Raw genomic sequence first — 13,344 nt, forward strand, 5'->3', positions numbered from 1 at the left:
CTGTTGATATTTTCTTATATTCTAATATTCTTTTTGGATATTATCCATATATTTTTTTTCTTCAAAACAAAGTTTTATTATATTAATTGCAGTTTTGTTATAAAATTCTTATGTATGGGCAAATTATTTCTCAAAAAACTTGCTTATATTTCTTAATCTTATAATAATTTTAAACAAATATCGCATACGACTGCTTTATTCTACACACAGATTTGTTTAACCAATGTGCTCGATGCAAATTATTAGTTCGATGTAAAACAAGGCTTCGCTAAAGTAGCTCCCGTTCTCAGTCGCTGTACAGAAATTACGGTCGTTAGCTAGTCCAAAGTTCACCGGGTTCCCTTTTCGGGGAAGCACGCCATCAGATTGTTGCGTCTCATTTATTTTATGGCCGTGCCGTTCACGCCGAGATGCAACGCGAGCGTTTTGTCGTGAAGTACGTTACGGCGAACAATTGCTTCGCACATCTGTCGGCTACCTGGCTGCGGCGTTTGGAAACTGAGGTTAGTTCCCGTTTTACATAATACAGCGATCCTCGTCCCCAGATCTCTCTGTCGCATCGTCAAAACAAATGTCACGTGACTATCTGTGCTGTGAACGTGAACCGCCAACTACGTAATTGATCGATAGGAAATCCCGACGAGAAATTTCGACGGGAAAAGCGCCATCTGAGGACGATATAATAAACCCGACGGTAGATAATAGCGATAAACTCGATGGTCGATAAAAGCGCAATCTTTATCTCAATAAAAATATAGTAAAAAGAAAAACAATTGTATTTTTTGAGCAGGGTTGAGCGTTTACGCGTAAATATAACATCTACGTGTATACAATAGTTGCTTTCCATTTACACTTAACCCAGATAGCCAAATGCTGTGAGTTTGCTGTCATGTTGCCAACAATCGTTAATGCAACTAATTTTGACAAACTAGCCCTTCGTGTGCAACGTCTTTTTCGGCACCTGTAACGTGTAACGTCGGGTCACTCGTGTCCGACGCCTAAAAAATATTTTAAAATGTTCTAAAAAAATCTGAAAAAATTCATGTTACCTTATTAACTATCCTACTTTAAGGATCAATCGCTATATTGCCGATTTTTTCATTTGTTTAAACATTATATTTATATAAACAAATACAGCTACAGGGGACAGTCACTTTCGCCAGGGCACGAGTGACCCGACGTTGCACACGAAGGGCTAGGGATAAGGTGAGACAGCATTATGTCTGTTGGGTTGAACTCACATGAATTCTAATTCTACTCACGGCAAATTGAGAGCAACATGTTCACACGGATTTGTTATCCGCGAAGAGTTGATTTGTGACAGCAACTTGACGATAACTCGTTGTCATCCACGATTTCATATTCAATGCAATTTGAGGGCAACTTTCCAGGCAGCAGCGTCACGTGATTTTCACGTCAGTTTATGGTCAATCGTTACGTCAATTATCCTTTTATAATCATGTAATAATGACTTAAAAATGACAGGAATAAGACACAGACCAATGACGACATTTTAAGACGTTAAAAACGTGACCTGTATGACCTTTTTGGCCTTTTAATTACGTTTTAATAAGAGGATTGTAAAAATCAAATTTATATACAAAATTATAATTAATTAAGAAACCAGATTTGTTATAAAATATATACATTTTATGTTTTATTTAATTATTATTATCAGTCTTCGAAAATAAAGGTACCATTAACTAATATAAGGTTACATCAATCTAAAAGTGTGCCACACTTTATTATAAAAGTGGACTCCACGATACAACTGATACAAGTTGTGCAGTTCCGTCATTCATATATCGTTCATATATACTATCGTTCGTCATATTTTAAATACGAGACACAGATCCTAACGGATGCTATCTGTCGGATCCGACATTTGCACATTCTTTAGAAACGTATGATAATTTCATATTGTCAACACTATGTTAGCGACGACTTACAATTAAAAAACTTCATAGCTTGAAGACATACGCAATAACGGATGGAAATCATTATATATGTGTTGTTGCCATCATGTTTGCATCATGATGCTCAAGATGGAACGACGAATCATACATTGCTGTCATGTTGCTAACATGTTGCAGACAACATAACGTACATACCAGAATTGCGGACAGTTTGCTCTCGAAATTGCGTCAACTGATTGCATGTATAAGCAGTCATGTATTTGTAACGTGTTCTATTTCGATGTCACAGCAAATATATAACAACACATGCAATACATTTTAGTTTGCTCAATATACTATATCACGCTTGGCTATCTGGGTCAGATTCATTAAAGCATACGGCCTCGATATTGTGGATAAAAACTCGAAATATCTCACTTGCCAGTATGCAAAAAGAACGTGCATTCAACTGAGTTATGACGTCACATGTGAGAATTATCCGAGTTTTGATGTAAATGGAAAGCAACTAATGCAAACTTATTTAACGTGTAAACCATGAGTATTCATGTGAATCATCGAACATTCAAATATTTCGTCAAAAATATCGGGAATTTATATTTTGTTATTTTAGATTCGGCACAATTTTTTTAGTATGCCACGAAAAATTAGCAAATCAAATCAATGTGAATAATAAATATTTCTATAGTCTATAGTAGTATCATATGTACTTTTTCATCACTGTACAGGTAATTAATAAGTATAATTAATATGACTGAAATGCATCTAATTTAACTTGTTGGTTTAAAACTATTTTTTATTTTTAGGGCTGTTTTTTAGTGTACAAAAATACAATTTAAGAAATCAATGAATTAATCAATCAGTTAATTTATAATAATTGCTTATGCATTGCTTATATATTGTCTATATGAAAAAGATTCGCGTAAAAATAATGCAAACATTACGTAAACAATCCATATAGATATAATTTTGAAATTTATGGCACAACCCCGCTTTTGAGCATATCAAGTTGCATTGTCGACAAAATTACAATTTATAAAATACATTATTTTTTCTTTTATACTATTTTCTGCAATTATTATAATATTGAATTATAAAATAATATATTTTATAATTCGAATTTATATTAATTATAGAAAAAGAAAGAAAACTTGAGCTCTTAGAAACTTATAAATTAATCAAATTGACATTTAAATTGATAAATAACAATCGCGCTTATTGTGTATACAAATTTAGCCTAATAGAATAACAATTTCAATGTAAGATAAGATTGTAACAGGGGTAGACTTAAAATTTCATGCATACATCTTTTCTTTCCCCAGATTTCTAAAAAACAATTACAGTGAATTATAATTATTTTAGTTAGCAACAACAACCGTATAGCAACTTATGAAATAATTATGAAATTAATAATAACGCAATTCTTTGGATTAATTCTTCGATAATGTTACTTGACTTGATTACAGGAGAATGCGATCGAAATATCGCACAACGGAAGGAAGTACTATCTTACTTGCGTCACTCGCGCTAACAATGATGATACATTATGTATCGGGGCAACATTCGCGAGAAACTTGAACATCCAAGAGGAGGACGAAGTGTTCGTGTCATCTGTGAAAAACGTTTCCTCGTTAAGCAGCGTTAAGATTGCTCCCCGCACGGCGAACGATCGCGAGCTTCTGGTACGATATAAATTCTCATATATCTCGACTTACGCGAATGAACTAATTAATCAATCGATCGTCTGTATTTGACGGCAGGAATTGCAAATGGAGAGGGTGCAATCGAGTCTCCTGAGTCAAGTCAGAATCGTCGCGAAAGGACAGCCGATCGTGGCGTGGATCTCCAAGTTTTCCTCCGTGACTTTCATCGCGGGCAAGTCACTCGTTCTTTGTAATATTACTTTTTTTTGGTTCAAACAACAGTATAAACTGTTCATAAATACAACTACATTTTACATGTAACGAGTATTTGTTCACTTAAATAATAATAATTAACTGTTTATGCGGCACATTTGGCCTAAGCTAATGATCGCCTATTTGTTACGCATCAATTCATCTGTTGCCGCGAGATCGTGATATTACATGAGTATATAGAATTATCCGAAAAATAACGCTATTATTCTCAATTATGTAAATATATTGGGTTACTCCATTTTTACTATATTAATTTTAATATTATTAATAGAAACTATAGAAAGTTATATTATGCAAAAGATAGAGTTGAAAAAATTGATGAAGCCATTTGGTATTATTAACCCGAGAACGGTCACTTCTATTTTTTTGCATGAACGGTCTAAGGTGATTTTTACACACCTATTAAAAGTAATTATTATTAATTACATATTGCATATTTTTCATTGTTCTACAATTTATTAGTATTGAGGACAGTATGGGGTGTAAAAATCACCACAGATGACCTTCCCAGGTTAAAATAGTAAAATATATCAGGATATATTTTAATAGGATGTATGTATTGAGACGTATCAGAATATTTTTAACATTTTAATAATACCAAATGACTTCATCAAATCTATCAGAGTTTAATATAAAACTATCTTAATGTATTTTTACATTTCAACGCCAAGGATATTAAAAAGATATCCTGTACGTGATCCTTATAGAGGATTCAGAGCCGAAGTTCGCGTATGGGCTGCTCGAGGAATTCACGGAGGTGCACGTGCTTGATGCAATCGCGAATACAACGATAAAAGATGCAGTCGTTAAGGAGGAAGCTACGAAGACAGGCAATCCTCTGGCCAAGATCTTGCCTTACTTTGCCAAAGGAAAAGATCATCGCGATTCGAGGGACAACGCCGCGAATTATGCGTTACTGCAGAGCTTTCGTAATAGAAACGCGCCTCCGCGTGTCTTCCGCGTGTATCCTCTACCGGACTTCCAGTCCTTCGATCAATGGAATGCCCACGACATGATTCTGCGATGTCCCTGTCACATCCTGATTCCGAGGAGCTGTTTGCCGAAAGGCGCAAGACCGAGCGGAACGATGATGTGTAAATTTCTGATATACTTAAATGAATATTTTGCTTAAAATTTGCGTGCTTAATTTTTTATGGTTGATTTCTAACTGGGGTTAAAGCGGTCGATTTATTTGCAGGTAGAGTTAGAAAGGTGCCGGAAAATCGGCAGCACGTTAACGTCACCAGCACGAACTTCCTGAAGGACGACGATTCTTCTTCCAAGCCTCCACGAGAACTTGTCGCGAAAATTTACGTTCTCGAAGATATTTTGAACAGATGTTCCGCGTCATTAGACAGAGAGTATTTCGATCTGAATTCAATCCACTCTTGCGCGTACGTATCGGCGAGTTTGAGGATCACTTTGGGACTGAAAGCTGGTAGCAGAGTAATCGTGCGGATGATCGAGGAGGACGAGCGACCGAGGCTGTCGTCGGTGAACGTTTTTTCATCCGAGGGATCGGTAACGCCGGAAATTTTCGAAAATTACGTGAAACTCCATTCGAGGCACGAGCCGCTGTTGCTCAATTCGGGCGCGACGAATTTACTCGACGGCGGCGAACGGTGTGTCGTACGAATGTCACCCGCGGATTGCGATTACGCGATGATAGACGGGAAGGATGCGGAAGACTTAGTCGTCTCTGTTTCGTCGTCGGATCCGAGCGACGGAAAAATTCCTCGGATTTGTTCCGAGGAAAATTTCGGGATGGAGAAAATTTCCACGAGGTAATGAGATGTGCGAATCAAAGATTTTTGATGTCGAATCGAATCAAATCGAATTTCATTTCAAGTGAAATTTGAATAAAATTTTCGAGTTTGAATTCGAATCGAATCATTGAAATATAATTTTTGATTAACAATATAATTATTATTAGATTGAATTTTAACATGTAGATAATAAAAAATTTGCAGATGTATAGAGGGTATCCTTAAAGATTGCGAGATCGCGCTCGATCTCGGCTTGGGTCTGCGAAGAGCGGTGGACTTCCGGTACGATCGGGAAAACATTCTGATCTGCGGCGACGTGGGTTCCGGCAAAACGACCTTCTGCAAAATGCTAATCGAGCGTTATCGCGACGCGCCGTGTTTCGTGCACACGCATGTGATCGATTGCAGGTCGCTGAAAGGTAATATCGCGTCTCGGCTTTTCCAATTAGCGCAATTATCTGCGATGATGAATTGTATTCTCCGTCGGACTCCCGACGCCCTCGACGGATTTAAAAAACTTTAAATGTAAAGACTTATCTTCTCTTGCGGTAATGTACATAGAAAAGTCTGACTGTTCTCTGTTTTTAATTCTAATAAGATGCGATAAGTCCATTTAATTAGTGATTATATTCCAATTTATTATGATTTAGATAAAATATGCTAAAATACTGTAACGTTTAATTTAAATATAAACTTTGTTCATTTTAGCACAATTTATTAAAGCCATGCTATATATTTCCAAATTTAAATTAAAATTTTTGTATCTATGTTATATAATTTAGATAAAAATTGTTTAAAAAGATTTTTAGAAAAAAATTGAAAAATGCAATTTCATATTCCGTCAAAATTTTGCCATATCAGTCACTCAGATCTTATAGGATTTACCAAACACAGTAATTATTAATCAGGCAAAAAGGTAGAAACGCTGCAGAAGATTATTACGTCCGTCATGAACGAATGCGTGTATTATCAACCGTCCATATTGTTCCTGGACGATATGGAGAGCATTACCAATGCGTCATTAAATGATGAGGAAAATACGATAGATGCGACCAACGCTTCCAGGTAAACGGATGGATTTATGGGTTAATTTAAGCCGAATGTAATCGTAATCATTAATTCTCAAATCGAAAAAAGAGGTAAAAAATTTCTGCATGGTCTTAGTAATCGCGTGATTTGCAAATCGATGCGTAATTATTATTCATAGAAAGAAGATATATTTATTTCTATATTTATGATCGATCTTAACAGCTCAAAAAATTTACTTTTTGTTTTATTCTCTAATGCGAAGCACCTGATGATTATTTTGATAGGGTTCTTTAACTGACTTTAAATTAATTTTAGAATTACCGATATGCTGATCAATACTGTCACGCAATACCAAGAATCTCATTATATCTCGATCATCGCCACTTGTATCAACGTGAGTAAAATCGGTTCGGGATTACGACCGGCCAGAGGAGCGCAGTTCTTTAGGACAGTCTTACAAATTCCGAATCTCGAGAAGGTATAATTTATCAATTCTAATTTCTAATTACTGCAATCTTTTATCTTATATAAATTAATTTAGAAGCTCATTTTAAAAGCTCATATTATGTCTATTGTATGCTTATTGTATATTCAATATTGTATTTAATTTAAATATTTGACCAAAATTTGATTTTTAGTTTGTATTATCTTTAACACGATCGATCGAATTTAGGAATTCGTTCGTAACGAGAAACGGAGAGACAAATATAAAATGCATCAGGTTTTACGTTTATTATTTTGCATGTTTTTTTCCTTTCTTTGTACTACTGATGTCTTGTTTGTCGGTGCATTTCCCGATTAACGCGCCTTCGTATTTCCGCACCCTCTTAATTAAATTCCCCCCTATCCCGTGTAAGTTGGGACGTTCTCTCGCTGATTTCTCTGCGTAACACTAACTCGTGTCGTGGCTAACCAGGTGGATAGAATCGATATTTTGCGATTAACGCTCGAGGACAAGTTATGCGTGCCCGGAGACATGAATTGGAATTACTATGGAAACAAGACCGAGGGCTGGATGCCTCAGGATCTCGTCGACCTGGCGGAGAAGGCACGGTTCGTCGCGTGGAAGCGCCACGGTAACGAGATAGACGAATTATCACAAAAATATTAATAGATATCGCAGTAATTTTAAATAAAGAACTTGATTGAAAGAAAAAAATGATGGTACCAGTAAAAGCAAAGAGCAATGTAAACGGCGGTGACAATTAACGGCTATTTTTATAGATTTTTACAGTGATTTACTAGGCTATTTCACTATTTGCTTAACGCTCTTAGTACTTTGTCTTAAATCCAAGAAAATTGTATTGTTTTAACTTGATTGATTTTTTTACGGGGATCGTTGTGTCTGCAACGTGTTATGTTTATGCATTTGTGTCTACTCAAAGCGGCAGAAAGATTGAAGGCGCCGATTATCATAACGGAGGAGGACGTTAATACCGCACTGGAGGGTTGCACGCCGATGTCTCTGCAGGGTGTGCAGTTGTACAAGAGCGGCGGTCATTCTTGGTCCGACATCGGCGGACTAGTGGAGACGAAGAGCTCCCTTACGGAAATTCTGCAGTGGCCGCTCAAGTATCCGGAGATCTTCAAGAAAGCTCCGATAAAGCTCCAGAGCGGTGTTCTGTTATATGGGATGCCCGGCACCGGAAAAACGATGCTGGCCAAAGCGATCGCCGGCGAGTGCGGCGTGAATCTGATCAGCATCAAGGTGGAACTAAGATTCATTTTTAATTAGATGTAAAATGAATTTTATTCTCTTCGGACCTGTTAAAATTATTATGATGAATTATAATGTGGAGAGGATGATTTAGTTTACAGGTACCATCTTTTGGAAAACCTGGCTTGGCAATTTTTAATTAGACATAAATGAAACTTTTCAATAATTTTTAATAATATTTTGTTCATGATTTTTATTTTACGCGTTTCAGTTTTTCAGTTTCACATAATCCCTTAATTAATAGTAATTTAACTGCAATTAAATGACGATATGCGGTAGTCTTTTTAAACAATGATGAGTTTTATTTCAGGGTCCAGAATTGCTGTCGAAGTATATAGGCGTCAGTGAGGAGTCCGTGAGAAATGTATTCGAAAGGTATAGTGGCTCCTCAAGACTTTTAATGTTGACATTTGGATTTTATGATCTATAAATTTTCAAAAATATATTATATTTTGTTATAGAGCCCGTCGCGCCAAGCCGTGCGTTTTATTCTTTGATGAATTCGACAGTCTTGCACCTAGGTGAGTCATAAGACAGGGCACGTATTATGGAACTTTTCGGAATGGATTCCGATCGGAATTATTCCGTTTTCCCTAGAAAAGACAATAGAAATCTAAGAAATAACTGAACAATTCCGATCGGAATCCATTCCGAAAAGTTTCATAATACGTGCCCAGATGACTATACAGAATTTGTCTATTTCATTTTTTTTTTGTTAGTATTCTAATGATAAGCACACTGAGAAAAAAATATTTAGATAAAAAAAATAATTTATTTAGATTGTTGCCAAGAGCTTATTTACTTAATATAATAGACATATTTATTTAGAATTATATATTTTTACTTAATTTAAATAAAAATATTTAATTCTAAATAAATATGTGTATTATATTAAGTAAATAAGCTCTTGGCCACAATCTAAATCAATATTTTTTTTATCTAAATATTTTTTTTCTCAGTGCATATGATGACATAAGTATTCTACATATTAAATATTGTATCTATTTGGTGTATTCATAACCGTAATCGTAACTTGGGCGAAGCATGCCTTAAAAACTTAGCTCAAGTTAAAATCAAATAAATAGATAACTAAGTAGACAAATATATATGTAGCCGTCACAAATATGTACAAAAATATGTAGACAATTACCGGAATTCCGTTTACATTTCGTTTTAATCTTCTTTCTATTTGTACTTTCAGTATATAAAAAAATATATATTAATTTTTTTTCTATTTTGCTAAACGCGTGCATTTTATCCTAATTAGACGCGGACACGACAGCACCGGAGTCACCGATCGGGTGGTGAACCAGCTGTTGACGCAGCTTGACGGGGTCGAAGATCGCGAGGGAGTGGCGGTCGTGGCAGCGTCTTCAAGGCCCGACTTGTTGGACCCGGCTCTTCTGAGACCGGGACGCCTCGACAAGTGTTTGCGCTGCCCTTTACCGAACGAGGTAAACATATTTTTGACAATCCTTCCAACTCGGCACGACCTCGTGTTAATTGTTCAATAATAATAGTCGCGCTTTTTGTTTCAGTCGGGAAGGGAGGCAATCTTCGCGGTTCTGTGCGGTTCCCAAAATGTAGACATAGCCGAGCTGGATCTGAAGGTACTAGCCCAGCTCGCTGACGGATTTACCGGGGCTGATATCAACGCGGCGATTACTTTGGCGAGGCTGTCGGCGTTCGAGGACGCCTTGGCGACTGCGACGGTAAGTGTATTTGTACATTAACTCTTTGATGACACACCACTATAGTGGCTTCTTTTTAAATGATCTTTTCGGACGTGACATTACTACAGTTCTTTTCTATACCTCGATACCTTGTCAAACAGGAATATCTTCAATTGTTTTGATTTACATTCGTTTTTTTACTCGAATTTTGCAGGTAAGCTGTACGTACAGCTTCGCGCAAGTTATCCGTTTATTATTAATCATTGCCTGAGTCTCGTTGTCTGTAATCGTGCTCTTTGTTTTTCGTTGTCTGTAGAAGAATGAGTAGAAACGTAAAATAATATTTATATAAAACATACAAAAATACGTAAACAAGCAGATAAAAATTATCACTTGTTCCGTGTATCTAATTACTTTCAAAAAAAGATTCGGGAAATATTTCCAGACATGTATATGAATTAAGCCAGGGTAGTCGGAATTTCGGTTGTCAACTCGTGATCGATCTTTTAAGCCGCTACGTTGACTCGGACTCTCTTGCGGAACAGCAGATCGCATCGCTAATGGCCAAACCGTTTCGTTGTTGTTGCCGTTGTCGTGGTAGTGTCTGTGCGGCGCCGTAATGAAAAGCGCTTCTCGCGCGACTCCCGAGAATCATTTGTAGTGTAGCTTCCGAAGTAAGATAGTGCGTAATGACGATAATATCGTTAGGTGTGCACCCTACGGTGTGCGTACACACGGGAGGGGGGGAGGGAGGGGCGCGCCCGGGCGCGGGCTGGGGATAGGGGGAGATCGAAGGGGGGTGTGTCGGTGCCGCGATATAACCGAGGAAACGTAGACCAGGTTTATTAGCGCACGGCGCCGAGAGCGCCAGGCGACCAGGCCACCCCCTTCGGCGCTTCGCTTCATCCCCCGGCCTCCCTATGCCTCGCTGAACGTCGAGGGGGTTATTATCTTATGCGTTATAATGATACACGGTTTAGGGCCCGCAGCGGTCCTGCAAGATCGAAAGCCAGACAGCCATTTCGCTAGTTATGGCGCTCGTTAGCCCCTCAGACGTCTTCGACGTGTCTATCGTCAACCCTTTAGTCATATACGCTCGCTAATTTGTTTATTTATTAATTTATTTTAACAATTTTTTTGCTAAATAGGTATAAAAGTGTTTGTGACATTTTGTTTTAGTGCAGGAGATGTATTTTTAATTGAATGAAGATAATAATGGATAATATCAATCAATCTTTATTAACTTCAGCTTATGCCAAGAAGTGGATAATAATAATTTATTTTGTTCTTACGTCAAAAGCTTCCGGGAAGTCATTAATTTATTAGCCAATGTCTAGCGGTTTGTAAAGATTGATGGAATTTTTTGCTGTTCACCCCTCTCCCCCAATTCTTATTCTCAAACTTTTATTTAGGAAGATGAAAATACATGGACGTGTTAAGATCGCGTGATTTTACATTATTACGGAGATAAGCGTAAATTTAGCGGTCATTCACTGGTGCGTGCGTCTGCATCCGATCAAATTAATCCGAATTAATCGGGCCTCTGCGTTAAAAGGTCGGGGAGCGTCTTCGAGGTGTACGGGGAACGAGTGGCGCGGCGCAGCGGGAAGCTATTAATTAATACGCATCGGAGAAAACGAAGTTATACGGCGGCACTTACCTCCCGGAAGAACGCGAGTATCCAAACTGTGCGTCTAATTAGCGAGTGAGTTTCCGGAGAGCGCGACGCATCTCGAGTGAGCGAGAGAAAGATGTGGAGATAGAGAGAGAGGGAGAGAAGCGCCTTGCTTGTGATAAGTGATTATGCGGATAGGAACATGGGAGGGTACCTCTTCCGAGGCGGTGCAGATTGTGCTTAACTCCAATAATTAATTCAAATCGCTGCTGTTAGCACGCAACATTAAGCTTTTGCAGTTATTTTGAGACGAACTCGGCAATTTTTTTTTTACGTGGTCGGTACAACGAATAGTCATAGACGTGGATTATGTGTTTCGAAAATACAATTGAAGTAGAAACATAAAAGTATACATAAATCGATATACAGGGTGGCCCATTTTAAAAGAGGCAGGCAAATATCTCGAAAAATATGAAACATACGGAAAAACGTTTCGAACCAAACAACTTTTGTCTGAAACGTTTTTCCGTATGTTTCATATTTTTCGAGATATTTGCCTGGCTCTTTTAAAATAGACCACCCTGTATATATATATTTTTTCTCAATATATATATTAATTTATAGTTGTTAAGGCGATGAATTGTACACAAAATTCATGCGAATAATATTATTAAGCTACAAAGACCCAGTCCTGATAAAAAATGACGTTTTTCTCTAATTGATTATATATCATAGCGGTCTAAGCGGTCTTATTTTATTTATTATCATTGTTAATTTATATATTTTGCTTATCAATGGTAGGACGGCAAAGTCAATGCGACCGCCATCAAAGTTACGCAAACACACCTCGAGGAGTCTGTCAGATCGACGAGGCCATCCTTGTCCATCGCTGAAAAATTGAAATACACCAAGATGTAAGTTGACGTGTACGAAAAAAATTAGAGTAATAAGAAATTCAACTTATCCGTCTTAAGAAATTGGAATCGTATTATTATAATCAATAATAATGCTCCACTATTACAGTTACGCCCGGTTTTCCAAGGGGGACAACATCGCGGAGGACGTGCTGAAGAATCAGAAGGCGACACTAGCTTAATTATTTTCTTAAATTAGGCCAAAGTTTCTCAAGAAAAAAAAATATACTTTCATACTGAAACACAACAATATAATACGATAATAAAATTAAAACAAACCATTTTCTACATCTTCACTCGGATATCTTAATCATGCAAATTGCGTGAAATAGAGATAACTATAACACATGTATAATAGTTGGAACGACGATTAAACGAGAGTCAGATGCGTTTCGGTAGTCAAATCCCCTTTTTTGTCGTGCATTCTTCGGGTTCGAGGAATCGATCTCGAATGAGAATCCACACCCACCCAAACGGGTAACTCGCGATAGAGATTTTACCGGGTAAATCCGATGGCGAACCGCGGCGGCAGCTCGCTCGCGGGGAGGCGCGAGCTCGAGGAGGCGGATGTCGCGCCGGGGCAAAGTTAAATTAAATCACGGGCGAAGGCAGCTAATATTGTAGTTTATCTGGCGGGACATTAGCGCGGTGAAATATGCGCCTCCTTCGCCCCGGCGAACTTAAAATCAAGATCTTAGACGAACTTCCCAGCCCCCTACCCCCCCTTTCGCCCCGCGAGACGCTGAGACGCCGACGTCGACGCCGGCGCGTCCTTCCTGCTAAGTCGCGCGTGAAAATACT

The 13,344-nt window shown here is 37.8% G+C and overlaps 1 protein-coding gene across 2 annotated transcripts; it reads left to right on the forward strand.

Moving 5' to 3' along the window:
* Positions 1-14: 14 nt before the first annotated feature.
* Positions 15-12,933, forward strand: Pex1 (peroxin 1). 2 transcript variants are annotated; one of them, XM_071701517.1, is made up of 16 exons: positions 15-503; positions 3,380-3,595; positions 3,674-3,788; positions 4,537-4,923; positions 5,028-5,613; positions 5,800-6,014; positions 6,504-6,660; positions 6,940-7,102; positions 7,541-7,700; positions 8,016-8,332; positions 8,652-8,716; positions 8,803-8,862; positions 9,609-9,795; positions 9,880-10,053; positions 12,431-12,543; positions 12,653-12,933. In XM_071701517.1, exons 1-16 carry the CDS (start codon positions 411-413, stop codon positions 12,723-12,725), a joined length of 3,081 nt encoding a protein of 1,026 aa, XP_071557618.1. In that variant the 5' UTR covers positions 15-410; the 3' UTR covers positions 12,726-12,933. The 2 variants fall into 2 exon arrangements, with proteins under 2 accessions (XP_071557618.1, XP_071557616.1); XM_071701515.1 differs by having other exon boundaries at positions 19-503; positions 8,010-8,332.
* The last annotated feature ends 411 nt before the right edge of the window (positions 12,934-13,344 follow it).

Source organism: Temnothorax nylanderi, unplaced genomic scaffold (assembly GCF_030848795.1).
Source record: "Temnothorax nylanderi isolate EJ_2023f unplaced genomic scaffold, tnyl_v1.0 TNYL_tig0026_pilon, whole genome shotgun sequence".
NCBI lineage: Eukaryota > Metazoa > Arthropoda > Insecta > Hymenoptera > Formicidae > Temnothorax > Temnothorax nylanderi.